Consider the following 27399-nt stretch of genomic DNA (forward strand, 5'->3'; position numbering starts at 1 on the left):
TCTCTAAAATTAGAAATATCCTGTCTCAGAGTGACGCTGAAAAACTAGTTCATGCATTTATTACTTCCAGGCTGGACTACTGCAATTCATTATTATCAGGATGTCCAAAAAACTCACTGAAAAGCCTTCAGTTAATCCAAAATGCTGCAGCAAGAGTACTGACAGGGACTAGAAAGAGAGAGCATATTTCTCCTGTTTTGGCTTCCCTTCATTGGCTTCCTGTTAAATCCAGAATTGAATTCAAAATCCTGCTCCTCACATACAAGGTCTTAAATAATCAGGCCCCATCTTATCTTAATGACCTTGTAGTACCATATCACCCTATTAGAGCACTTCGCTCTCGCTCTGCAGGCCTACTTGTTGTTCCTAGAGTATTTAAAAGTAGAATGGGAGGGAGAGCCTTCAGTTTTCAGGCCCCTCTTCTGTGGAACCAGCTTCCAGTTTGGATTCGGGAGACAGACACTATCTCTGCTTTTAAGATTAGGCTTCAAACTTTCCTTTTTGCTAAAGCATATAGTTAGGGCTGGACCAGGTGACCCTGAATCCTCCCTTAGTTATGCTGCAATAGATGTAGGCTGCCGGGGGATTCCCATGATGCATTGAGTTTTTCCTTTCCAGTCACCTTTCTCACTCACTATGTATTAACAGACCTCTCTGTATTGAATCGTATCTGTTATTAATCTCTGTCTCTCTTCCACAGCATGTCTTTATCCTGTCTTCCTTCTCTCACCCCAACCGGTCGCAGCAGATGGCCGCCCCTCCCTGAGCCTGGTTCTGCCGGAGGTTTCTTCCTGTTAAAAGGGAGTTTTTCCTTCCCACTGTCGCCAAAGTGCTTGCTCATAGGGGGTCATATGATTGTTGGGCTTTTCTCTGTATCTATAAAGCGCCTTGAGGCGACATTTGTTGTGATTTGGCGCTATATAAATAAAATTGAATTGAATTGAATTGAATGTGAGCAGCAGATGAACTTTGTACCAACAACATCTTCAATAACAGAGTCTGAATGAAGCTCAGGTGTTGATGCTGCTCACTGATTGGACGGTTGGTTTCAGCTCTGCTCTCAGTCTTTCCTGCACAGGTGAAGGTAGAAAGTGTGACTGGATCTATAGACTGGAAACCGAGAAACATGCTGAACATTTGAAGCTTTGCAGCAGAAATGTTCATGTTACAAATACAGCAGAGCTGATCTGGGATCAGTGTGTTCACACCTGCAGCTACAACAAGGTTTCATGTCTCCACACGTCAGCATGTGAACTTTACTCTGACTCAGTCTGAGCAGTCAGACGCATATTTTTAAAGTTAACACATCAGCACACACAGAGCTGAGCCCCTCCCACCTGTGCTGAGTTTCAGGTGGAGCCCCGCCTCCTTCCAGGAAGCAGCTCACCTGTGTGTCCGTGTTTAGTGTCCAGGTGTGGAGTGGAGCTTGTTGTTGGTGTGTGAAGAAACTGTAAGTTTGCTTTGTTTCCTCCTTTAACAGTTTGTCTTTAGGAACTTTACTGTTTGTTCAGCTCATGTTCGATTTCTTCACACAACAAACTGTGTGTGTTTGTATTTCCGGTCTCTCCATTAAAGTCAGTGTGTAATGTTTTCCTGGCTAACATCAGCTGTGTGCAGCTTAGTTCCAGCACAAATCTGCCGCTCCATAGTTCACGGTAACGGACTCACAGCTGGACCAACGAAGCCGAGTGTGTCCGCCACTCTGAGCTACGTTCGTGTTTGTGTACTTGTAGTTTGTACTTTGTGAGTTCACTCAGAGTCCACAGAGGACGCAGCGTACGTGATGACGTCACAGCCCTTTACCTCCTTTACTGTCACTGTGATTAATATTTACACACCACACGAGACACCTGACAGCATGTTAACGCTAAGCTAAAGCTAAGCTAACGCTAAGCTAGCCAAGAACCCAGAGTGACGTTAAAGCTGAGTAAACACTGACCCCAGACCAGCACCGTGATAAAGTGAGCTGCTGCTGCTGAACCTGAACAGGTAACAAAGTGATGAGCAGTCAGGCTGCAGGTTTCTACCTGTTCATGTTTCTACAGTAGAATCACTTTGAAGTGTCTTTGTGCTGTTTCATCTTTGATTTGTGTTCATAAACACTCAGAGAAAGATCACGTGACCTCATCAGGATCTGTGTTGGTGTGTGGGGCTGTACCTCAGCTTTAGATTATGGTGATTATGAGACAGTGTTTCAGCTCATTTTACACAGTAACATGAAAGTACTGTTATAAGGAGTAATGAAGTAACATACTCCATTACTTTTAATTAAAGTGTTCTGTGTAATATGTGTAATAATGACTTTTTTGAGTAACTTCATCTCTGTCAATAACAACATTCATACGTGGAATAAAAACACATCAGTGGATCATTGCTGGAGCTGCCTGGACTTCAGTCTTCAGGATCTCAACCAACAGCATCAACATGCTGCTCCAGATGTTTGTGCTCCAGATGTTTGTGCTCCAGATGTTTGTGCTCCACATGTCTGTGCTCCACATGTCTGTGCTCCACATGTCTGTGCTCCAGATGTCTGTGCTCCAGATGTCTGTGCTCCAGATGTCTGTGCTCCACATGTTTGTGCTCCAGATGTTTGTGCTCCACATGTCTGTGCTCCAGATGTCTGTGCTCCACATGTCTGTGCTCCACATGTCTGTGCTCCAGATGTTTGTGCTCCAGATGTTTGTGCTCCAAATATCTGTGCTCCAGATGTCTGTGCTCCAGATGTTTGTGCTTCAGATATCTGTGCTTCAGATGTCTGTGCTCCAGATGTTTGTGCTCCAGATGTTTGTGCTTCAGATATCTGTGCTCCAGATGTCTGTGCTCCAGATGTCTGTGCTTCAGATGTCTGTGCTGCACATGTTTGTGCTCCAGATGTCTGTGCTCCACATGTTTGTGCTCCAGATGTTTGTGCTCCACATGTCTGTGCTCCAGATGTTTGTGCTCCACATGTCTGTGCTCCACATGTCTGTGCTCCACATGTTTGTGCTCCACATGTTTGTGCTCCTGGTGATCAGACTCGCAGTTTCATCCTTGAAATAAGTGTTTATATTGTTGTTATATTGTTGACCCACCATTGATCATGTGTCTCATCACATGATCAATGGTGGGTCAGCGACATGCTTTCTTTCTGTCTCAGGTTTAAATATCTGGGACTCTCCACCGTTTGGTTTTAAAACTGAAGAAGCTTCTCGGATGAAACGTCTTCCAGAAACTTAAAGAAGTCTCTATTTTCTTTCTAAGCTCCTTAGATCACATGACCTGGATGACTGAACCTACAGACATATTGACCTGGTTTCTAGGTTACATGACAGGTCAGAGGTCAGCGACTGTAACTCAGTTACTCCTGTTAATGTGAACTCACTGAGTGTTTGTGGTTTACCTCTCAGACTGACTGAAGATGATGATGGAGGAAGAGGAGGACAGAGCAGAGTCTGCAGGGTCCAGCTGTCCGTCTGTGAAGAGTGACCGGTCCAAAGATGAAAATCCAAACTTCAGTCCTGAACCTGGACCAACGAGGTCAGAGAGCTGAACACACTGAGTTACAGAAATAATTCTGCACTGACATTATAATCAGTGTTGATTCTGGTTGATTGTCTGACTGTGTTTGTGAGCTGAGAGGAAATGAAAATGAATTTGTAACAAAAATCAGTTTTGTCCAGTTTTCCTGTAAAAAGCTGAACTCTAATCTAAGAGGACTGTTACTGACAGGAAACAGCTGCATTATCTGCAGTCTGTGTCATCACAGCTGCTTCAATCATGTTTGTGTCTGCAGAGGTCAGAGGTCACAGTCTGCAGGGTCCAGCTGTCCATCTGTGAGGAGTGACGGGTCCAAAGGTGAACCTCCATTCTTCAGTGCTGAACCTGGACCAACGAGGTCAGAGAGCTGTGATGACTCCTTTACATGTTTGTGTTTCCTGGATAAATATGACCTGAAACATCCTCAGATTGTTACAAAGATTCATTAAAAAGAAAACAATGAAAGAGAAAAGATCCAAATGTTAGACTTGGTCATTTGCTGTTTGAGGACAGTGATGCTCATATCTGTGGGGAAAGTGTGACCTGAGTGGGTTTATGTTTGTCTTTAAAGAACAGAGCTGCTCTGATTCTCTTTGTGTCTGATCTGTTAAACAGTCTGAGAGGTCACACAGAGACCCAGCAGCTAAAGCCTGGATCATACTGGCTGCTGTTAATGAGACTCCATCAGGACAACACTGAGCCACAGTGGTGTTCATGGAAATCAATCAATAAATTCAACTTTACACTGTATTACCAAAGTACTGACTCGTCTGCCTTCACACACATGTAAACTTGAGTGACATCATATTCTGAGTCCACAGCATTCAATATGATGTCAGCCAAGAGTTCAACATATAACAGCTTAAACTGTTCTAAAAAGGTTTTTTCACAGGTTTAAAAGTGTTTACGGGAATTTTTAACGGTTCTTTCAGAAGCACATACGTGAGGTTAGACACAGGAAGCAGCAACACTGACTGAACACAGCTTTTAGAGGCTAAATTCACATTTTAATAATGAAAGTGGCTTCATGTGTGTGTGTGTGTCCATGGTTTCTCCACAGAGTGGACCAGCAGAGCTCAGAGGTTCCCAGTGGTCAGTCTGCCCAGCAGCATCAAACACAGCTGGACTCCATGTTTATGGTCTGTACATGTACAACAACTACTTTATTATTAATATTAATAATAATACATTTATTTATAGATCCCTTTCAGAACACCAAGGACTCTGTGGACTAAATGACCAAAAGAAACAAACTTTGAAATCAGACGGTGCAAATGTGATCACAGGGAAACGTTTTAAACATCGAGGCTTTAAACAAAAACCAAAGTGAAACAGTTTGTAGTCGAGATCAGTGGGAATGAAGCTGAATAACTGTTTCTTCAATAACTTTGAGAAATAAATGACAAATATGATGGAAATTAGCAGCATTAGCACTTACTAATGATGTGAGTCGACACTCTGCTGTATTGAGACGACCACATTAGGTGGTCCTCAACTGTAATGGAAACCAATGGCTCCAGTCGATCTGAGCAGCTACTAATAGAAACGGGCCATAGATGTGTTTGTGCTTAATAACAGTGAATCACAGGATTTTTACATTACAGTTAAAATCTCATGTTGTTTGTTAAAGTGTGCAGTTCAGGGTGTGTTACTAAAACTGTTGTTTGCTCACTTTCCAAAGACCCAGCCCCCATAAAAAGCAGCCAAACAGCTCTAAGAGTTACACACACACGCATATCTATCAAGTTTACTCTGGTCTAATATACTTGGATTTAGCTTGAAGAATGTTCCTGTACGAGGACTGAAAATGATTTAAAAAACAGCCAATGTCCAAAGAACAACTTTGACACACCTTCATAAAGCCTGCAGAGCAAAAGAAAAACTAGCTGAAAGTCTGGCTGCTCTTATGAAAAGTACAGAGAAATTATGGGTCGTTCAACACTTGTGCACAATATAAGAGTTTAAATAAATCTAAAGAGTAACTCAAAATCCTACAATCATACTGAGAAAATCATCTACAGCTAACTATCCAAGTGGATTTGTTTAAGACAGCTCCATCTGCTGGTGGCCCTCTGCAGGTGCATGAAAGGGGCGTGTTTATAGTGAAAGTAGTAGAGAAAGTAAACCCCATGGGAAGGAGGGAGGACTCTCAGCAGCTTCCAGCTCATATTCAGACATTTGACTTCTCACTGAAAGCAGCTAGTTTGAGTGTCTGTACCTTAATTAGAAGAGATAACATGGCCATAGTAATTAGAGTTGATTGGGCAATGCTGTCCTTGTAATGTACTTTATGATTTTTATACATCTGTTTGTGGACAAGTCCCAGTTTTTCTGTAGAGCCTCTCAAGTTGGAGACAGCAGTCAAAGTTCACGTGTAAACCAGAGCAACAAATCAGGTCCAAATGTGTTGTTCACAGTGAGTGGGATTATCAGTATGTTGCTATGTTAACATCCTGCAGCAGGATGTGTTTGGTCAGCTGGTTCACATTTCCTCAGGACCTTCTTGATGTGATGTTCTTCTGCTTCCCTGGCTGCTGTGTCTGTGGGGATGGCGTTTGTTCTGTGTTGTAGCGTCCTGATGACGCCCAGTTTGTGCTCCAGTGGATGATGAGAGTCAAACCTTAAATACTGATCTGTATGCGTAAACAGAGTGAACCTTTAAGACCAGTTGTCTGTATGATCAACTCTGTCACGTATAACATCTTCAGGTTTCTGGCTTCGATCATCAACCTGTTGATAGTTCAGCTCTGAACACCAGTGAAATGTTTCTCCCACTGAAATCGCTGCATTCATATGAACAGAATCAACGTTTTGGGACCGTGGAGTTGTGGAGAATGTCTCAGTTAATCAGATAAAGTCAAACTTATAATTGGTGAAGAGATCGTGGATGATATGCCCCTTGATCGTAAAGAAGTGGATGTTGTGTAGACTGAAGTTCAGAGTGGTGGTTCATTCATAAAGTATTCTGTTCCAGCTGCTGGAGGACAACATCATCACTTTTGTGAAGAACGAGCTGAAGAAGATCCAGAAGGCTCTGAATCCAAATAAGCCCCAGTGCTTGGAGTTTCAGAGGGAGGATGATGAGCAGAGGAGCAGCAGAGAGGCATTTGTGAAGATCGCAGTGGACTTCCTGAGGAGAATGAAGCAGGAGGAGCTGGCTGACTGTCTGCAGAGACGTAAGAGGATTTCTTACTTAAGGTTTTAAGCTGTTAGATAAATGAGACACTCATGACACCAGTGTGTTAAGTCATTTCTCAGTGGGTCAGAAAATGTCATCAGCGTTTTGTAAAATATATTTCTTGAAGTTGTATTTTTATTATTATTATTCAGAACTTCCAGCTGCAGTTTGTCATCGTAACCTTAAATCTGCTCTGAAGAAGAAGTTCCAGTGTGTGTTTGAGGGCATCGCTAAAGCAGGAAACCCAACCCTTCTGAATCAGATCTACACAGAGCTCTACATCACAGAGGGAGGGACTGCAGAGGTCAATGATGAACATGAGGTCAGACAGATTGAAACAGCATCCAGGAAACCAGACAGACCAGAAACAACAATCAGACAAGAAGACATCTTTAAACTCCCACCTGGAAGAGATGAACCAATCAGAACAGTGCTGACAAAGGGAGTGGCTGGCATTGGGAAAACAGTCTTAACACAGAAATACACCCTGGACTGGGCTGAAGACAAAGCCAACCAGGACATCCAGTTCATGTTTCCATTCACTTTCAGAGAGCTGAATGTGCTGAAAGAGGAAAAGTTCAGCTTGGTGGGACTTGTTCATCACTTCTTTACTGAAACCAAAGAAGCAGGAATCTGCAGCTTTGAAGACTTCCAGGTTGTGTTCATCTTTGATGGTCTGGATGAGTGTCGACTTCCTCTGGACTTCCACAAAACTACAATCCTAACTGACCCTAGAAAGTCCACCTCAGTGGATGTGCTGCTGATAAACCTCATCAGGGGGAAGCTGCTTCCCTCTGCTCACCTCTGGATAACCACACGACCTGCAGCAGCCAATCAGATCCCTCCTGACTGTGTTGGCATGGTGACAGAGGTCAGAGGGTTCACTGACCCACAGAAGGAGGAGTACTTCAGGAAGAGATTCAGAGATGAGGAGCAGGCCAGCAGGATCATCTCCCACATCAAGACATCACGAAGCCTCCACATCATGTGCCACATCCCAGTCTTCTGCTGGATCACTGCTACAGTTCTGGAGGATGTGCTGAAAACCAGAGAGGGAGGACAGCTGCCCAAGACCCTGACTGAGATGTACATCCACTTCCTGGTGGTTCAGGCCAAAGTCAAGAGGATCAAGTATGATAGAGGACATGCAACAGATCCACACTGGAGTCCAGAGAGCAGGAAGATGATGGAGTCTCTGGGAAAACTGGCTTTTGATCAGCTGCAGAAAGGAAACCTGATCTTCTATGAACCAGACCTGACAGAGTGTGGCATCGATATCAGAGCAGCCTCAGTGTACTCAGGAGTGTTCACACAGATCTTTAAAGAGGAGAGAGGACTGTACCAGGACAAGGTGTTCTGCTTCATCCATCTGAGTGTTCAGGAGTTTCTGGCTGCTCTTCATGTCCATCTGACCTTCATCAACTCTGGACTCAATCTGCTAGAAGAAGAACAAACAACCTCCACATGGTCTAAATTATTTAACAAACTAAAACTCCAATCACTTCACCAGACTGCTGTGAACAAGGCCTTACAGAGTCCAAATGGACACCTGGACTTGTTCCTCCGCTTCCTCCTGGGTCTTTCACTGCAGACCAATCAGACTCTCCTACGAGGTCTGCTGACACAGACAGGAAGTAGCTCACAGACCAATCAGGAAACAGTTCAGTACATCATGGAGAAGCTCAGTGATAATCTGTCTGCAGAGAAAAGCATCAATCTGTTTCACTGTCTGAATGAACTGAATGATCGTTCTCTAGTGGAGGAGATCCAACAGTTCCTGAGATCAGGACGTCTCTCCTACACTGGACTGTCTCCTGCTCAGTGGTCAGCTCTGGTCTTCATCTTACTGTCATCAGAAAAAGATCTGGATGTGTTTGACCTGCAGAAATACTCTGCTTCAGAGGAGGCTCTTCTGAGGCTGCTGCCAGTGGTCAAAGCCTCCAACAAAGCTCTGTGAGTAAACATGTGATCAGGCTTTTATTTATAACATAAACAGTGTAATGTGTGATGGACCCTTAAAAACTTAAACATATTTTTTTACATGATCATCAGCACTAAATACAGTATATTATAGTTAATGTTTGATAGCAGCAGTAAATGTCAGAGTGTCTTAAACATATCTGGGTGTCAGCTTTTATCAAAGTCATGTCCAGAATCATCCTGTAAGTAAAATTTATTTATACAGCAGCTTTCACAGGTCAAAAACCACAAAGTGCTTTACAATAGAAACAGGCAATAAAAACACAGAAGATAAAAACATTAAACAGCAAACACTGAACATCATACAGCCTAAAACTAGTTAAAGGCCACTCTGAACACTAGAGTCTGAATAAATGAGTTAGTGGGACCAGTAAAAGCCTTTGACTGGAAGATCTCAGATGTGAGGAGAGCTGTAGGATTGTAGAAAGTCAGAAATATAGACTGGGACTAAAAGTAAGGACTAAATCTTTAAATAACGCCTAAAATGAACTGGTTACCAGTGTGAAGAGATTAAACTGGAGTAATGTCCAGTCTATTTCATGTGCTGGTTAAAAGCCTCGCAGCATGATTCTGTACTGACTGAAGACGTTCAAAGACTGTGATGGACCCATAGGTGATCAACTCCCTCATTCCTCCTCTGGTCTTATTGCTCTGCATCAGTGCACTGCTCAGCTGAAGATGAGTTCACTTCTATATGTTACAATCTGCCTCACCAGTACAGTTCCAAGGATCTGCAGCTGCTGAATCAATTATATTCCTCGTGTTTCTTCTGGTTTCCTGTTGTTAGATCTGCCTGCTTGATTGTTTTTCAATCTCTCCTATGTCGTGCACTTTGATTTCCGACTGTACACAGTCTGTGAACCATGACAATTTGTGACAGAATGCAATGATCAGTGAGGACCCGGAGGACACTGACATTTACACTGTGCAGAATGAGACTTGAGACTTTATCTCACTGCTTTGTGGACGACTGATGGAAGGACTAATCACTATATCTGCTTTAATTGAAATAATTTCCATGAAAATTTCCCTGGTTCAGTCTCCCAGAATCTCTCAATCATATCTTGACCTTTTCCTAGAGTAACTAACCCTCACTCAGCAGGATATGAGCCAGCCTTCCCTCTCATTGCTACATGCTTACAGTCTTGCCTATCACCTGTTCACAGAATGAGTCATCACTTGTTTTTGTTTAGCATTTAATGAGCAAGTTCCAGGTCTTTATATTTACACAGGGAACATTTTTAAACTATAACGTTTTTTTAGCCATAAATAGTAATGCACACTGGCATTTGTCTTTCTTTTAAAGGTTCAACACAAGAAGTGATTTAAATTAATCACAAACAGTTTGTTATCAAATGACAATTTTTCAGATTATGTCTTTATTTTGTTTTTGTTTTTTAGGCTGAGTGTCCCTGATCTCTCTGAAAGAGGGTATGAAGCTCTGTCCTCAGTTCTCATCTCCCAGTCTTCTACACTGAGAGAGCTGGACTTAAGAAACAACAACCTTCAGGATCCAGCAGTGGAGTTTCTTTCTGCAGGACTGAGAAGTCCACACTGTAAACTGAATACTCTGAGGTGAGATCAAGTTATGTTGTGCTTTTCATCAATTGACAGAATTAACCAATAAGAAGCCACTAAATGGGAAAAAAGTCAGTTAAACTTCTGTAATAGTTTTATGTTAGTGTCATCTCTTAGTGTTGACTCTTAGTAAAAAAAAACAGGATTTATTGCAAAATCTAAAAACTCTTTTGTGCACCCTCATTGCAATTTAATAACAGTGTTTGTTTAATGTTTATCTGTCATTTTTCAGACTGAGTCACTGTGAGCTCTCAGAGAGAGGCTTTGAAGCGCTGTCCTCAGCTCTCAGCTCCCAGTCCTCTAGTCTGAGACAGCTGGACCTGAGTAACTCTGACCTGCAGGATTCAGGAGTGAAGTTTCTGTCTGCTGGAGTGAAGAGTCCACGCTGTAAAATGGAAACTCTCAGGTCAGGATTTAAAATGTTCCACTGATGATCATGTTAAACCTGATTTCTATTACTGCAGAAACAGTCAATTGATTTTAAAAAAGTCTGAATGTAGAAATTAGCGTCTGGGGTTTTTAGTGATATTTTGTTCACTTTCTGTCTTTCATTTGCAATGAAATGTCCCATCTGCTCCTCTGAGTCCAAATTTTTTATTTTAGCAGTGCTTCATCCACCAAACCTTCTAGTTTGATTCCTGTAAGCTGAAGGTTTTTACAGAGCTGTTTGTTCAGATATCAGAATTTGATTTTCAGAAAAATTTAGTAATAAAAATAGGATCAATTGATTATTTCTGACTGAAAAGATGAAATATATATTTGGTCATAGTGATATGACTCATTGCCTCACTTAAACATAAAATGTAAACAAAAATTGAAAACAATAGATTAATACAAAACAGAATTTGACTGTTGAGCTTAAAGTGAGCTTGAATGTTATTCACTTCCTGTTTTATTTTGGTAGTTATCGTCTCTGGTTTTTACTTTTACTTCCTCCCCCGACATTGTCTACATTAGTTTCAGCTGTAGAAGGTTTTATTGACTGTTTGATTTGTCACTTTTTTTTAAACTATAATTGTTGACTTATAAACTATTGCTAAAATGTATTTTCATTAAAATACCAAATAATTTATTACTTTATCATCTAATTAGTTTATAATTCTGTAAATAGAGGTGATACTGTGGTCTATGTGGATTGTCTTCAGGTACTCTTCCTCCCACAGTCCAAGAACATGCATGCAAGGTTAACTGGAGATGTGTGATTGTCAGCATAAATTGTCTGTCTCTGTCTAGCTCTGTGTTTACCTGGCTACATCACCATGGTTACTGATGCTGAACCAATAACCTGGTCTGGATCAGGTTATGTTCAGAGTTTTTGTTTAAAATCAACTGAAGTGCCTCATTTTCACTGATTCTTTCATTTACAGAAAGCTTTAAGTGTGATATAGATTCAGTCATATCTGACTAATGTCAGTGAATGAGGCCCAGCTGTAAAGTCACAGCAGTCACACTGTATGTGTCTCATTGTCACTGGAGTTTAGGCTCCATGCATTCAGCTGGTGCTGCAGAAAAAGTAGAAATGTTTCTGTTTGGTTCTAATGCTGAGTCTCTTTTACAAAGATGGAACTGCAGCTAATCCTGCTCATGTAGCCAGTTAGTAAAAACTCAAGTCACTGTCAGACACAGCAGACATTTACTGATAATCTCACTGTATGTGGTCTTTTAGCGCCTCCTAGTGGTGAACATGTGGAGTGTTGTTTGTCTGGGTGACGAGTGTAACTGTTGAGTGAGAAAGACTGTGGTCGTGTCCAAATTCATGGGCTGCATCCTCCTGAGGACCCGGCCTTCGTGGTCTACGTGGGCCGGGTCCTCAGAAGGTCGGGTAGGCTGGAAGTAAACGGCCATGGAATTGGACGGTCTAGCCTTCTGATTGGTGTCACCGCTGTCTCGGTGGAGTTTAATAAACTGCCGTCTGCTCCTTGCTATCTAAAATATAACAGGACTCTGGAGTAAATTGTTGACCATCTCACACTTCTGTTTAATCAGTTTTTTGTTTGACGTTTATTCAGTTGTGTAAAAACCAAGGAGGAACTCACCTGGGGGATAAATAAAGTTTTATTTTATCTAATCTAATCTAATAACTTTAATCTCAGCCAAACTGATTTACTCACGAACAAATAAAACACTGAAAAAGCCAAACAATAGCATTTTTAGGTTGTCTAAGTGACTCATATATTACTTTTAACCTGATTAGCGAAACTCCGCGGTGATCTGAAAATGATGTGCAGGGAGTTGTGCCGTTCTCGGCGCTTTCAGTAACCCTGGAGCTCTCGGCTAGCTATTGAGCTGGTGTGTAACAGACGTCTCCGAAAACGTTGAAGCACTTTTGCAAATATGCGATATCTTGATAAACCGAGCAGATATTTGAAGTTTACACAGCTACTTTCTCGCCTGAAAATATGTTAAAAGTTTTGTGACCCAGGAAGATTAATAAGAGTAATTTTAAATCTTAGTAGCGGCCGCCATTACCAGAAACTGGAGTTTGGCTGGGCCGCGCTATGAATTCTAGGATATGGTAGGCCACGAAGGACACACCCGACCCATCCTTCAATTCAATTCAATTCAATTCAATTTTATTTATATAGCGCCAAATCACAACAAAAGTCGCGTCAAGGCGCTTCATAGATACAGAGAAAAACCCAACAATCATATGACCCCCTGTGAGCAAGCACTTTTGCGACAGTGGGAAGGAAAAACTCCCTTTTAACAGGAAGAATCCTCCGGCAGAACCAGGCTCAGGGAGGGGCGGCAATCTGCTGCGACCGGTTGGGGTGAGAGAAGGAAGACAGGATAAAAGACATGCTGTGGAAGAGAGACAGAGGTTAATAACAGATATGATTCAATGCAGAGAGGTCTGTTAATACATAGTGAGCGAGAAAGGTGACTGGAAAGGAAAAACTCAATGCATCATGGGAATCCCCGGCAGCCTACGTCTATTGCAGCATAACTAAGGGAGGATTCAAGGTCACCTGGTCCAGCCCTAACTATATGCTTTAGCAAAAAGGAAAGTTTGAAGCCTAATCTTGAAAGTAGAGATAGTGTCTGTCTCCTGAATCCAAACTGGAAGCTGGTTTCACAGAAGAGGGGCCTGAAAACTGAAGGCTCTGCCTCCCATTCTACTTTTAAATACTCTAGGAACAACAAGTAGGCCTGCAGAGTGAGAGCGAAGTGCTCTAATAGGGTGATATGGTACTACAAGGTCATTAAGATAAGATGGGGCCTGATTATTTAAGACCTTGTATGTGAGGAGCAGAATTTTGATTTCTGGATTTAAAAGGAAGCCAAAACAGGAGAAATATGCTCTCTCTTTCTAGTCCCTGTCAGGACTCTTGCTGCAGCATTTTGGATTAGCTGAAGGCTTTTCAGGGAGTTTTTAGGACTTCCTGATAATAATGAATTACAGTTGTTCAGCCTGGAAGTAATAAATGCATGAACTAGTTTTTCAGCGTCACTCTGAGACAGGATATTTCTAATTTTAGAGATGTTGCGCAAATGGAAGAATGCAGTCTTACATATTTGTTTAATATGTGCGTTGAAGGACATGTCCTGGTCAAAAATGACTCCAAGGTTCCTCACAGTGTTACTGGAGGCCAAGGTAATGCCATCCAGAGTAAGAATCTGGTTAGATACCATATTTCTAAGCTTTTCAGCGCCGAGTACAATAACCTCAGTTTTATCTGAATTAAGAAGCAGAAAGTTAGCGGCCATCCAGGTCTTTATGTATTTAAGACATTCCTGCAGTTTAACTAATTGGTGTGTGTTATCTGGCTTCATGCACAGATAGAGCTGGGTGTCATCTGCATAGCAGTGAAAATGTATGCTATGTCTTCTAATGATGCTGCCTAGGGGAAGCATGTATAATGTAAACAGAATTGGTCCTAGCACTGAACCCTGTGGAACTCCATAATTAACCTCAGTGTGTGAAGAGGACTCTCCATTTACATGCACAAACTGGAGTCTATTAGATAGATATGATACAAACCACTGCAGCACAGTACCTGTAATACCTACAGCATGTTCTAATCGCTCTAATAGGATATTATGGTCAACAGTATCGAATGCTGCACTAAGGTCAAGAAGGACAAGCACAGAGATGAGTCCACTGTCAGAGGCCATAAGAAGATCATTTGTAACCTTCACTAAAGCTGTTTCTGTGCTGTGATGAGCTCTGAAACCTGACTGAAACTCTTCAAATAAACCATTCCTCTGCAGATGATCTGTTAGCTGTTTGACAACTACTCTTTCAAGGATTTTTGATATGAAAGGAAGGTTGGAGATTGGCCTATAATTAGCTAAGACTGCTGGGTCTAGAGATGGCTTTTTGAGTAAAGGTTTAACTACAGCCAGCTTGAAGGCCTGTGGTACATAGCTGATTATTAGAGATAGGTTGATCATATTCAAGATTTTAAGAATTAATTAATGGAAGGACTTCTTTGAGCAGTTTTGTAGGAATGGGGTCTAAAAGACACGTTGATGGTTTGGAGGAAGTAATTATTGAAGTTAACTCAGAAAGATCGATTGGAGAAAAAGAGTCTAACTTAACATCAATGGTACTAAGAGTAGCTGTAGATAATATTACATCTGTGGGATCATTATTGGTAATTTTTTCTCTAATGATAAAAATTTTATTTGTGAAGAAGTTCATGAAGTCATCACTAGTTAACGTTAAAGGGATGGTTGGCTCAAAAGAGCTCTGACTTTTTGTCAGCCTGGCTACAGTGCTGAAGAGAAACCTGGGGTTCTTATTTTCTTCAATCAGTGATGAGTAGTAAGCTGTTCTGGCTTTGCGGAGGGCTTTCTTATAAAGCAACAAACTATTTCTCCAGGCTAAATGATGATCCTCTAAATTTGTGACACGCCATTTCCTCTCCAGATTACGAGTCATCTGCTTGAGGGTACGTGTTTGAGAATTATACCACGGAGTCAGGTACTTCTGATTAGAGACCTTAGTTTTCACTGGAGCTACAGTATCCAGAGTCGTACGTAGTGAGGAGGTGAAATTATTAACAAGATAATCGACCTCTGTTGGGGTAGCGTTCAGATAGCTGCTCTGCTCTGTGTTGGTACAGGGCATTGACGATGATAACAGTGGCTGGATTATATTCTTAAACTTAGTTACAGCGCTTTCAGAAAGACATCTTCTTTGATAAAGTCTACTCTCCACTGCTGTGTAATCAATTATCGTAAATGTAAATGTTATCAGGAAATGATCAGACAGGAGAGTGTTTTCAGGAAACACTGTTAAATGTTCAGTTTCTATGCCATATGTTAAAACAAGATCTAGAGTGTGATTAAAGTGGTGGGTGGGTTCTTTTACATTTTGAGAGAAACCAATTGAGTCTAATAACAGATTAAATGCCATGTTGAGGCTGTCATTTTTAGCATTTACATGGATGTTAACATCACCCACAATAATTATTTTATCTGAGCTGAGAACTAAATTAGATATAAAGTCTGAGAAATCAGACAGAAACTCTGTGTAAGGCCCAGGTGGACGATAGATGATAACAAGTAAGACTGGTTTCTGAGTTTCACAGCTGGGGTGGACAATGCTAAGCATCAGGCTTTCAAATGAATTAAAAGTCTGTCTTGGTCTTTCATTAATTAATAGACTGGTGTGAAAAATTGCTGCCACACCTCCCCCTCGACCTGTGCTTCGAGATTTCTGGTAGTTAGAATGACTCGGGGGTGTTGATTCATTTAAACTAACATAATCACCCTGCTGCAACCAGGTTTCTGTAAGGCAGAGTAAATCAATTTGTTGATCAATTATTAAGTCATGTACTAACAGAGACTTGGAGGAGAGAGACCTAATATTTAATAATCCACATTTCACTGTTTTACTCTTTGGTTCAGATGTGGATACTGTATTGTTCTTTCTTTGTGATTTTTTATGTTTAAGTTGTTTGTTGCTGGTTTTTAGTTTGTTATTTGTCTTTTTGGAAGCAGACACAGTCTCTATGGAGATGGGTTTTTGGGGGGGTAGCAGGAGGAGAGAAGCTGCAGAGAGGCGTGTAAGACTGCAACTCTGCTTCCTGGTCCCAACTCTGGATAGTCATATTTTGGGGGGTTTAATAAATTTGTCCATATTTCTAGAAATGAGAGCTGTTCCATCCAAAGTGTGATGGATGCCATCTCTCCTAACAAGACCAGGTTTCCTCCAGAAGGTTTGCCAATTATCTATGAAGCCCACATTGTTTCTGGGACACCACTCAGACAGCCAGCAATTAAAGGAGAACATGCGGCTAAACATGTCACTCCTGGTCTGATTGGGGAGGGGACCAGAGAAAACTACTACTTCAAATTCGGGGAAAAGGAGGACACATTTGTTGGCTGCATTCGGAGGAGTCCACGAATTTGGACAGCCTTTGGTGCATCGCTGTGACGTAATCGGTCTACAAATGTGTCCTCAGGAGGATGCAGCCCATGAATTTGGACACACCGAGCCTGCGTGCTGGTAGCACCTTAGCCGCAGCTCGGGTGTGGAGGAGAAGCTGAAAAAGAAGGTTTTCTAGTTTGTAAGGAGGAAAAAAACTGAGAGGACTAAGTTAAAGAGAGGCTGGAGAGTAACACAGAGCTGCAATGAATGCTGCTCACACAGTTTAGACAGTTTAGCATCAAATGTTCGAGTGGGTTAGCTCCCAGCTAACTAGCAGAGCAGCTAACTAGCAAACCAGCTAACTAGCAAACCAGCTAACTGCACCCACAAGCTGCGACTGTGTCTTTCTGACAAGAGCGTCAGACACTCTGACTGGTTTTCTTTGTGGATGATGATTTATTCTCACACTGATCCTTCATGATGATGCTGCCATCCACCCACTGCTCCTAGCAGTGTTGCCAACTCCTCAGTAAGGAAAATTGCTATTGGCTGTCCTGAAAGTTGCTGGAAGTCGCTAAATGACGTCATCGCCTAATTTGGGTAAATGGTCATGCTAATGTAATTGTAACGTACATTGTAGGAGAGAAAAATAACATCGTGGAAGCGACATAACGTGAGTAAAAAACGTCCTTGAATGCATTTAAATAAATAAATCATAGTTCTGTCTGTAACTATTACAACACTCTCACCACATTTGTTAACAATTCTCTCAACAAATGTGTTTTTCCTCGTTCTTTGTTATCCAGCTGAGACTTTGGGTATAAATGTGTCATAAACAGAAGAAAGCAGTGCAGGTTCAATGTAATCAAACCTCAGACTGAGTTCAAAATCATCACCTGTCCCAGATATCACATCAGCACCAGAACCATGATGTGTTTTCTCACATTTAAAAAAGGTGAAGGTCAGTGTGAATGGACTGTTGTCATTGGTCTGAATGTGCCTCTATAAACATGTGCTCTTCATTATTGATGTTTTCCTAATGAACAGAAAATGAGACTTAATAAAATCCTTCTGACTGTTGTTGGAGCAGGTTGGGTCCTGGGTTTGAGTCCCCCACTGTACCACAGGGGCTTCTAGCTTTGTTTCACAGTGTGTAGAACAACAAATAAAACCAAATCACAAAAAGCTTCAAGTCAAAAACGCATCAAACTTTGAGGGTTTTTCCCAAGGATGAGGAAGCAGACTCGGCCACAAACAGCTGGATATATGAATGGTTACCACAGCAACCACAGCAGTGTGCTCTCAGTATATTTAGTTGTATAAAGGTGTTTGTGGTGTGTTGCAGCTGAAACAGCCTCATGTATGTTGACACAGGGAGAAAATAGTGTGAGAACACTGTTCACAGCAGTCACAGCTCGCTGCCTTCAACAGTCTCTTCCTTCCTTGTTTGGATGTCACTGATATCATCTTCTGCTCTCACACTGACCACCTGTTGAAGCTAACATGCTAACATGGAAGCAGCAGGTATGCCACCTGTGGCAGCTGAGGTCACGTGATCTGAGTGTTTGAACCACGTGTTGGAGCAGCATTTCCAAACATCTGCACTTCAGAAGCTCCAAAGTGTGGAAACGTCACTGTGGAGAGTCTCATCCCTATCTAAGAGATTTTCTTGCCTCTGCAAAGCTAAGCTTGCAAACAGCACCATAGTTTGTCAATCCCAACCAATCAGAGCGCTACTTATGTCACGTCACATGACTCGTGTGTTTACCTCTTTGATTAGCACCCAAAGAACTAAAGAAAGGCTAAAAGGACGTTCAGCCAATCAAATCCCTCCTAGGAACAGGAAGTCTAGAGAGGAAATGGAGCAGAGAAGGAGAATCACCAGTTTAAATGTCTGAATTTTAAACTGATGACCCTCTAAAGAGGCTTTTATTGACTCTGTTTTCTTTTTCACCATTTAAACTGTTTAATATCAGATTTAGAAATAACTTTTGGACAGTTGTTGTACATTTCCACTAAAATGTGACACAAATAATGACTTTCTGACTTTACTTTGGACTAATCTAACGACTCAGCCTGGCTATGTTGGACTTGGTGTGGAAGCAGCTCTCAGTTTGAGTTCAGGAGACACACACTCTCTACTTTGAAGATCAGCTTCAAACTTTCCTTTTTGATAAAGCTTATAGTTCGAGCTGGATCAGGTGACCCTGAACCATCCCTTAGTGATGCTGCTATAGGCTCAGGCTGTTGATGATGCTCTGCTTTCTTCTACACTCCCCTCTTTTCACTCCTGATGCTTTTATATGTCACGACTGTCCTTAACTTTTGTGTCTCTCTGAGCTCATCTCTTCTCTTTCCCCTCACCCTGCAACCAGTCATGGTAGATTTTTTTGAAGCTGAGCTTTCATACATGATGAATTGCTCTCTTCAGTTGGGTGTCTTCCCTGCTGCCTTTAGAACGGCGGTGGTGAGGCCCCTTCTGAAGAAGAGCAATTTGGATTGTAATGATTTTAATACAGACCTGTATCCAACTTACCATTTTTAAGTAAAATTTTAGAAAAACTTGTTTTTACTCAGATTAATGACTTTCTGAATGATAGACAGATCCTGGAGATATTCCAGTCTGGATTTAGGGTGAACCACAGCACAGAGACTGCTCTCCTAAAGGTTTTAAATGATCTTAGATGTAACTGGGACTCCCAAAAGCTCTCAGTCCTGGTGCTACTGGATCTAAGCGCAGCCTTTGATACAGTAGACCACGCTATTCTTTTAAACAGACTGAAACACATGGTGGGCCTCTCTGGTGCTGTACACAACTGGTTCACTTCCAATTCAATTCAATTCAATTCAATTCAATTCAATTCTTTCTGTCTCTCAGACAGAACTTTTATGGTGAGTATGGATACATGCTCCTCTAAGAGCCATAGAATGACATGTGGTGTGCCTCAAGGGTCGGTTTTAGGCCCTGTACTTTTTAATTTGTATATGCTCCCTCTCGGCGGTGTCATCAGGAGACATGGAGTGAACGTCCACAGTTGCGCTGATGACACTCAGCTGTACATCTCCGTGTCTCCTGATGACACCAGACCAATGGATGCCCTTTTTAACTGTATTTTAGATATAAGATCTTGGATGGCAGAAAACTTTTTACAGCTCAACCAGGACAAAACTGAAGTTTTAAACGTTGGTCCTGAGGCTCAGAGAGAGAAACTCTTGTCTAAATTACAGGCATTTTCACTATGTCCTTCACTACAAGTGAAAAACCTGGGTGTTGTTTTTGACTCTGAGCTTGGTTTTATCCCACATATTAAACATGTAACCAAAATTGGATTTTATCATCTAAAAAATATAACCAGAGTCCGCCCTATTCTCTCTCGGGCCAACACAACGCTCTCTGGTCTCGCCAAAAAGAATATTTCACCTTTACAACTTTTACAAAACTCTGCAGCTCGTGTGCTGACGAAGACCAGAGGGCGGGCCCACATTACACCGGTTTTAGAATCGCTGCATTGGCTCCCCGTGTGTTTCAGGATCGATTTTAAAGTTCTTTTATTGGTTTTTACATGTCTTAATGGTCTTGGGCCTTCTTATCTCTCAGATCTGCTTTTACCATATGAACCCTCGCGGACCCTGAGGTCCTCTGGTACTGACCTTTTGATTGTCCCTAAAGTCAGGACACATACTCACGGAGAGGCAGCGTTTCAGTGGTATGGTCCTCGTCTGTGGAACAGCCTGCCGGAGGAGCTCAGGGCCGCAGAGAACGTACATGTTTTTAAGAACAGGCTCAAGACCCACCTTTTTAATTTAGCTTTTACTTAACGTTTATTTATTTGATGCTTATTGATTCTATCCTGTTATTCTATTTACATTATTAATTTAGGTTTTACCTAATATTTATTGATTTTATTCTTATTCATTTTTTGTCTTCTTACTCATATTTATATTTATACTGTATCCCATTCTTATTTATTTTCTTTATTTTATTCTGTATATACTCTTAGTAGGTCATATCTCCAGTGTTTCCTCGGAGGGGGCTCTCTGCACCGGGGTTGTGATCGACTGTGGCTGCTGGGGCTCTGTGGGTCTTCTCAACCTGGCTGGGGGGCTTCTTTGCCTCCCTCCTGCTGTGTGCCCAGCCTGGAGGCTGTAAAGCACTTTGTGCTACATCTTTGTATGAAGAGTGCTTTATAAATAAAGATTGATTGATTGATTGATAGATTCTCCTCCGGGAGCCTGTTTTCACTGGGAGGATCTTTGTGTCAAAGAGAGTTCTTCCTTCCCACCATCACCAAGTGCTGCTCACAGTGGATTTTCTGGTTTTTGGGGCTTTCTCTCTAATATTGGAGGCTGTTACCTTACACTGTTAAACAGCTTCAGACGACTGTTGTTGTCTGTTGGGAATTGTCACTTTTAAATAAAGTTACATTGAATGGATGTAAATGGATAGATGTTATTGTGACAAACAGAAAATGATCTTTAAAAGATTGATTGTTGTTTTGTGTGTCTGCAGTCTGTCAGGCTGTCTGATCACAGAGGAAGGCTGTACTTCTCTGGCCTCAGCTCTGAGCTCCAACCCCTCCCATCTCAGAGAGCTGGACCTGAGCTACAATCATCCAGGTGATTCAGGAATTAAGCTCCTGTCGTCTGGACTGAAGGATCCAGGCTGGAGACTGGACACTCTCAGGTATGGAGAGAATGTCTGATAGAGGAGGACGAGCTGGAAACATTTCCTGTGTCCTTCACTCACTTCCTGTTTGTTTCCTGCAGATGAGACATGAACAATCACACATGCAGGAATATTTTCAGGGACAGACACACTAGTCTAGCTGGATAGTACGTAGGGGGTCTCCAAGGAGTCTGTTTGCAGGAACATTAATGATAACTGATAAGTCACGTTGAGAGTTTCATTAAAAGTAGACCTACAGTTAGGTCCATAAATATTTGGACAGAGACAACATTTTGTAACTTTAAATACACTTTATTAGGTCACCGGTTTACCTGAGATAGTGGTCACTGTGTACCTAATAAAGTGTCAGCCATGTGTATGTTTCCCATGCTGTATGTCCACAGTCACAGTGACAGTCAGTGACACTGACAGAAGGATGAAACAAGGCTGTGAATCATTTCAGTCTTTGTGTGTGATAAAGAGGCAGACAGGAGCAGCTAACATCACCATCATTTTCCTGTATGGATCTCTGTTACAATGAAAAATGTCAATTACATATATCATATAGGAGACACACACATTGATATACACTAAATATTTATTTCATTTCTCTTTTTTTGTGTTGCCAATTTATGCACCTGCTTGATTTAGTTTAAACAGTTATTGCAGACTTTCTGTAAATCCAGTGAACTGCATTTCACTTCTCAAATATCACTGTGTGTGTCTCCTATATGATATATTTAACTGACAATTTTTATTGTGACAACCAATGATTTGTACAGGAAAATAATTACTTTTCACAATGTTGCCCAAACTTTTCATCCCACTGTATTAGTATGTTTTGTCATTAGTATAATATGAAATAAATTCTACTTGTGTCAAGTCGGGTGCCAATATTTGCTGTGTAGTAGAACAGAGACATTTGTCATTATAAATGTTTATTTGAAGAAATATATAAATTCAGTAACAAAAACATTAAATATAAATATATGAAATGTAACTATTTACAGAGAGACAGGAATAAAAAGGACCCAGCTTGGAGTGGAAGAGCCTCAGGGAGAAGGAGGAGAAAAATAAGAACATTGTTTCTGCCCTGGAGAGCTGCTGCCTCATCAGAAAACTACTGATCATTAGGGTCCAATGTTTCCAAATTTAACACAGCTGTGCTGTTTTCAAAAGCTAATTTATAAATTTGAAATTTCACGAATTCTCGTGTCTGAGGCGGCATGCTCTCCAGAACAGGAACAAGGCCGAGGAGGAAATGTTCTGTTGGAGACGGGCGTGGCCTCTTTAGGGACTCCAGGATGGCCAGCTCCACCGCCCTGGGACCCGTCCCTCGCCTGCCTTCGAGCTGTCCTCCTCTGTGGGCCTGTAAAACACAGCACAAAACAACACAAAGTAATGAGAAGGCTGCTACTAGATTTTCATTTTCAAAATTGAAAAAACCAGGATATAAACAGATTGGTTGTAGATATTTAGTAAAGGTGATCACAAGGGAATCCAAGCAAGTAAAAAGCTGTCAGTGCTTGATGTTCATACCTGTGGGTGCAGCAGCAGGAGCTGAGGGACCAGGGACTGGGGAGCCAGGAGAAGAGACAGGGGAGGACTCTGCTGCATGATTACTTGACTCTATCAAGACAATATTAAATGTTAACAGGTTGAAGACAATAGTCATAGAGAATATTATATTATTATATACTTATATACTTATTATTATATACAGTGGTCTCTCATTTATTGCAGCACATGAACAGTAGTCACAGTTCTCACAAGTTGATTCTCAAAGTGCAAACCTTTGTCGATTTTAAAACGTAAAAGTATTATGCAGCGCTTTTTCTCCGTCTGCGGCGCCACTTTTGTGCGCCTTTTTTGCTCCCGGTGCAGGTGTCTATTTCCGAATGAGGGTCATAGTTATGAGTGTTTTTGTGCTGTTTTTTTCTATTGGACGTGATGGTTATCAAAACCAAACATGATAAGTTTGGCAAGCGCAGGAGACACGACACGGAGGAGATTTGTCATTTGGGCTGCAGAATGCAATGCGCATCGTTGAAAGCTGTACGGTGCAATAAAAAAAATCAGTGAAAAGGCGAGGCAGTGACGGATGAACAGCGGGACTACTGTATACTGTTTATTAATAAACAAAATATGTTCCTGTATGACAACACGCATAAATGAACTGCCTGCATTAATTCATTGTAAACATACCTTCTGACTGACACTCCCCTGCTGCCTCTCCGGGCTGTCCCTGGTCCTCGGGGGAGAAGTTCTCCACGGTCCGCACCATATTGCCGCTTGTCTCCCGCGGGGTGAGGAAGGGGTCCAGAAACCCCATGACCGCGGAGAACTTCCATCTTCTCCCCGATCCTGCTGCAGACCCACTCCTCTTCTCCTTCTCTGTCTTCTTCTCCTTATTATAAGTGTCCCTGAGGCTCTTCCACTTTCTCCTGCAGATGTCCTCTGAATAAACGCATTATCTTGTTAGTGCAAAGGTATTTGTACATCAGTGGGAAAATAGCGGGACAGTAGGCGGGCTTGCTAGCTTTTGCGCGGGTTCATCGGGTCAGTCTGAAAATTAAAAAGAAGGAGGAATGAACTTACCAGGTTGCCCGATCTCCTCACTTATGTGTCTCCAAGCTAGGTCCTTTTTATTCCTGTCTCGGTAGAAGTAGCAGCTAGCATCATATAGCTGTGGGTGATTAGCCACGGCACTGATGAGCTTTTCCTCCATACTGAATGAAGAATGAAGGGCTTTGGCTGGATCTGCCCCTTTGACCTGGGTCAGAGCCACGTCACCAGGCTCCTGATTGGTTGTTGCGGCGCGATTTGACGCTGGAGTTCAGATTTTTCCAACTGAGCGGTAGACGCGAAACGCGCGTATGCACAAAATGCAACACAAAAACTCACGGGCGTGGTTTTATTCGCGAGTCAAACGCGCCAGACGCGCTACACTGACGCACATTTCACGCGTTTTGGCGTTTTTGTGACGCAAATCTGCTTCCGAATTCACGCGGGACCTGCAATCGCGTGTCATCGCGTGTGTCACCCCCATTGACTTTACATGTAAACCTGACGCTCGCGTCCATCGCGTTCGGTGTGAACACACCATAAGGCTATGTCCACATGTACCCGGGTATTTTTGAAAACGCAGATTTTTCTATGCGTTTGCACCTTTCGTCCACACGTAAACGGCGTTTTTGGTCACTGAAAACTGAGATTTTTAAAAACTCCGGCCAGGGTGGATATTTTTGAAAACTCCGTTTACGTGTGGACGAGAAAAACGCAGAAAACGCAGCGTCAAAGGTGTGCGCCTTTTTTGACGTCACACTGTGCGCCACATTATTGTTTCGGTGAAATGAATTTCTACAATACTGTTACTGTTAATTGTCTCTGCAGTGTTTAAATGCTTACATATACACACACAGTTACTGTCCCTCCACACATACGACTCGGTTCTGCTTCTATGCCCCAGCTTTGTTTACTGTTTCCCACCGAGGCTTCTAGACTTCTGATTGGCCAACATTTCTACACGGTTAGGAATATAGCGCCACCTGTTGCTTTGGCATGTTCCTAGCAGCGTTTTCCTTCATTTCTACGTTTACGTGTGGACCGGATTATTTTTTAAAACGAAAACGGAAAATCTCAGTTTTCAAAAATACCGAGTACGTGTGGACGTAGCCTCAGTAGTCTGTAAAGACTCTGTGTGCCTTCCAGAGTGCTCCGGCATGCACACACACCTTAAGGTCATGAGAGAGGTCGTACCTTCTCTTACTGATTTATGGTTTAGGAGGACACCTACTCTGTATCTGGTTAAGTATAAGAGCCCTGTGTTAGGGGGACCGCTGGACTCTTAGCACCAGCTTTGGGGTCACAGGGTCACATCTGGAACACACACACACACACACACACACATACCTACACTATGCACAGACTGGTACTCTTTGTTCATACCTGTGTAAGACGTCATATGTTAATGAACTTATGCATATTCATGTAACCTCAATAAAGAGCAGTGTTACGAGGGAGCAGACGAGAGCGACTGAGGTCAAGTGAAGGAACGGCGCTGTCACAGTTCTCTCCCTCATGAATTGTCTGGTTCCAGCGGTGGGTCTGTGCTAGACGACCCATCACCAGCTTTTTCCAGCTTTTTCCACTGGTTACCAGTACGTGGTAGAATCCACTTCCAGATCTTGTTGTTTGTCTTTAAATCTCTGAGTGATTGGCTCCATCTTATCTCTCTTTAACAAAATAATCCAAGTCGAGCCCTCAGGTCTGCAGATAAGTAGCTTCTGACCAGAACTAGACGTAAAAACAGAGGTGAGCTTTATCAATTGCTGCAGCCAAACTCTGGAACAGTCGCCCTTCACATCAGGTCGTCACCAACACTCGACATTTTTAAAACCCGGTTGGAAACACATTTGTACTCTGTAGCTTTCAATTCTGACGAGTCTTTATAGTAATTACTGTGTATGTTTCCTATTTTCTCTCTACTCTGTGCAGCACTTTGGCTCAACCTGTTTTTAAATGTGCTGATAAATAAATGTAGATTTCTTTGAATAAAACAGTGGAGCCGAGCTTTGAGCTCAGTGTGTAACAGTGTGTGTATGAGAGCCATGTAATGTCCATGTGTGCATGCTGACTGTGCTGCTCTGACCCCCCTCCTCCTTTCAGGGTGGAGCCTGCTGGAGTCCGATGGTTGACACCAGGTCTGAGGAAGTGTAAGTGTGTTTTTAATGGGATTCATGAAAACAAAGCAGCACACATTCAACCATCTTCATCATGTCAGGAGTCATCATCAAAGTGTCAATCAATGAACAGATGATGGATCAATAACTGCAGCTGGATTGTGTTTGTTCTCTCCATCAGATTCCTGTCAACTCACAATCGACACAAACACAGTGCACACAAAGCTCCAACTGTCTGACAACAACAGGAAGGTGACACATGTGGAGGAGGTTCAGTCATATCCTGATCATCCAGACAGATTTGATGTTCGTCCTCAGCTGCTGTGTAGAAATGGTCTGACTGGTCGCTGTTACTGGGAGGTCGAGTGGAGAGGAAGCGTTTATATATCAGTGAGTTACAGAAGCATCAGAAGGAAAGGAGGCAGGGACTGTTTGTTTGGATGGAATGATCAGTCCTGGAGTCTGGACTGCTATGATGATGGTCCTCATTCTGTCTGGCACAATAAGATAAAAACATCCATCTCCTCCTCCTCCTCCTCCTCCTCCTCCTCTGTCTCTAACAGAGCAGCAGTGTATGTGGACTGTCCTGCTGGCACTCTGTCCTTCTACAGAGTCTCCTCTGACACTCTGATCCACCTCCACACCTTCAACACCACATTCACTCAAACTCTTTATCCTGGGTTTATGTTATGGTCTCCTGGTTCCTCAGTGTCCCTGTGCTGAGTGGGGTGTAAAGAGTGTCTCCTGTTACAGAAACACTCTGACTGTTGAACAGATAGTTCAGTCTGTACATGTCTGTCTCTTTCACTCACAAACACGTTTTCAGATTCATGGATTCAATCAGTTGATGTTTGAAACTCTTCTAAATGATTCCTTGTAAACTTCTTCCTCTTCAGTCACAAACAAACAGGAAGTGATGTCACATGTGTTCCTGTCCACACAGCAGAATGAGTCTATTGCTGACAGTGATGTACAAACAGAGTGAGCATTTCTGAGGCCCAAAATAAACTGAGTAGTTCACTGAATGAACAATGGACTGTGAGCTCAGTTCCTTCATCATTAGTATGGATTATATATGTATATGTATTATATTAGTATCATATATATCAGGTGCTGCTGCTGCTGGTTTCAGTCATTGTGCAAATGTGCTGTTTGTAAGGTTGTAAAGCTGCAGTCAGCTGAGACTGAAGAAGTCACCTGATCAGTGAGCAAACGTTTCTGAAAACGTCCAGATGAAGAGAATCAACCTTTTGGGATCAGCCAGCAATGCAGCATCATTGTTGTTCAGGTTCAGAGGTTTGCAGGAATGAACTGATGACCAGAAACAGCTGCAAAGTCCAATAAAATACCAGCTGGAGTTCAGCTGCATTTGAAGAAGTCAAAGAAAAGTAAGGATGGCAAAGGGCGATGTTTTCTTCCAAAGAACTGAAAACATGGTCGACGCCTCATTAGAAGAATAATCTGGACATTTGTGAGGAAC

The 27399-nt window shown here is 42.2% G+C and overlaps 1 protein-coding gene across 1 annotated transcript; it reads left to right on the plus strand.

The window, feature by feature from the left end:
* Window positions 1–1242: 1242 nt before the first annotated feature.
* Window positions 1243–27170, plus strand: LOC148098696 (protein NLRC3-like). The gene is made up of 11 exons (XM_087850588.1): window positions 1243–1450; window positions 3387–3516; window positions 3773–3874; window positions 4577–4655; window positions 6491–6692; window positions 6847–8647; window positions 10076–10249; window positions 10485–10658; window positions 21082–21255; window positions 25906–25952; window positions 26101–27170. The coding sequence occupies exons 2-11, from the start codon at window positions 3398–3400 to the stop codon at window positions 26640–26642; spliced, it is 3414 nt and encodes a 1137-aa protein (XP_087706714.1). The 5' UTR covers window positions 1243–1450; window positions 3387–3397; the 3' UTR covers window positions 26643–27170.
* Window positions 27171–27399: the final 229 nt, after the last annotated feature.

The sequence above is a fragment of the Neolamprologus brichardi genome, chromosome 14 (assembly GCF_056152115.1).
Source record: "Neolamprologus brichardi isolate AB-2024 chromosome 14, ASM5615211v1, whole genome shotgun sequence".
Classification (NCBI taxonomy): Eukaryota; Metazoa; Chordata; class Actinopteri; order Cichliformes; family Cichlidae; genus Neolamprologus; species Neolamprologus brichardi.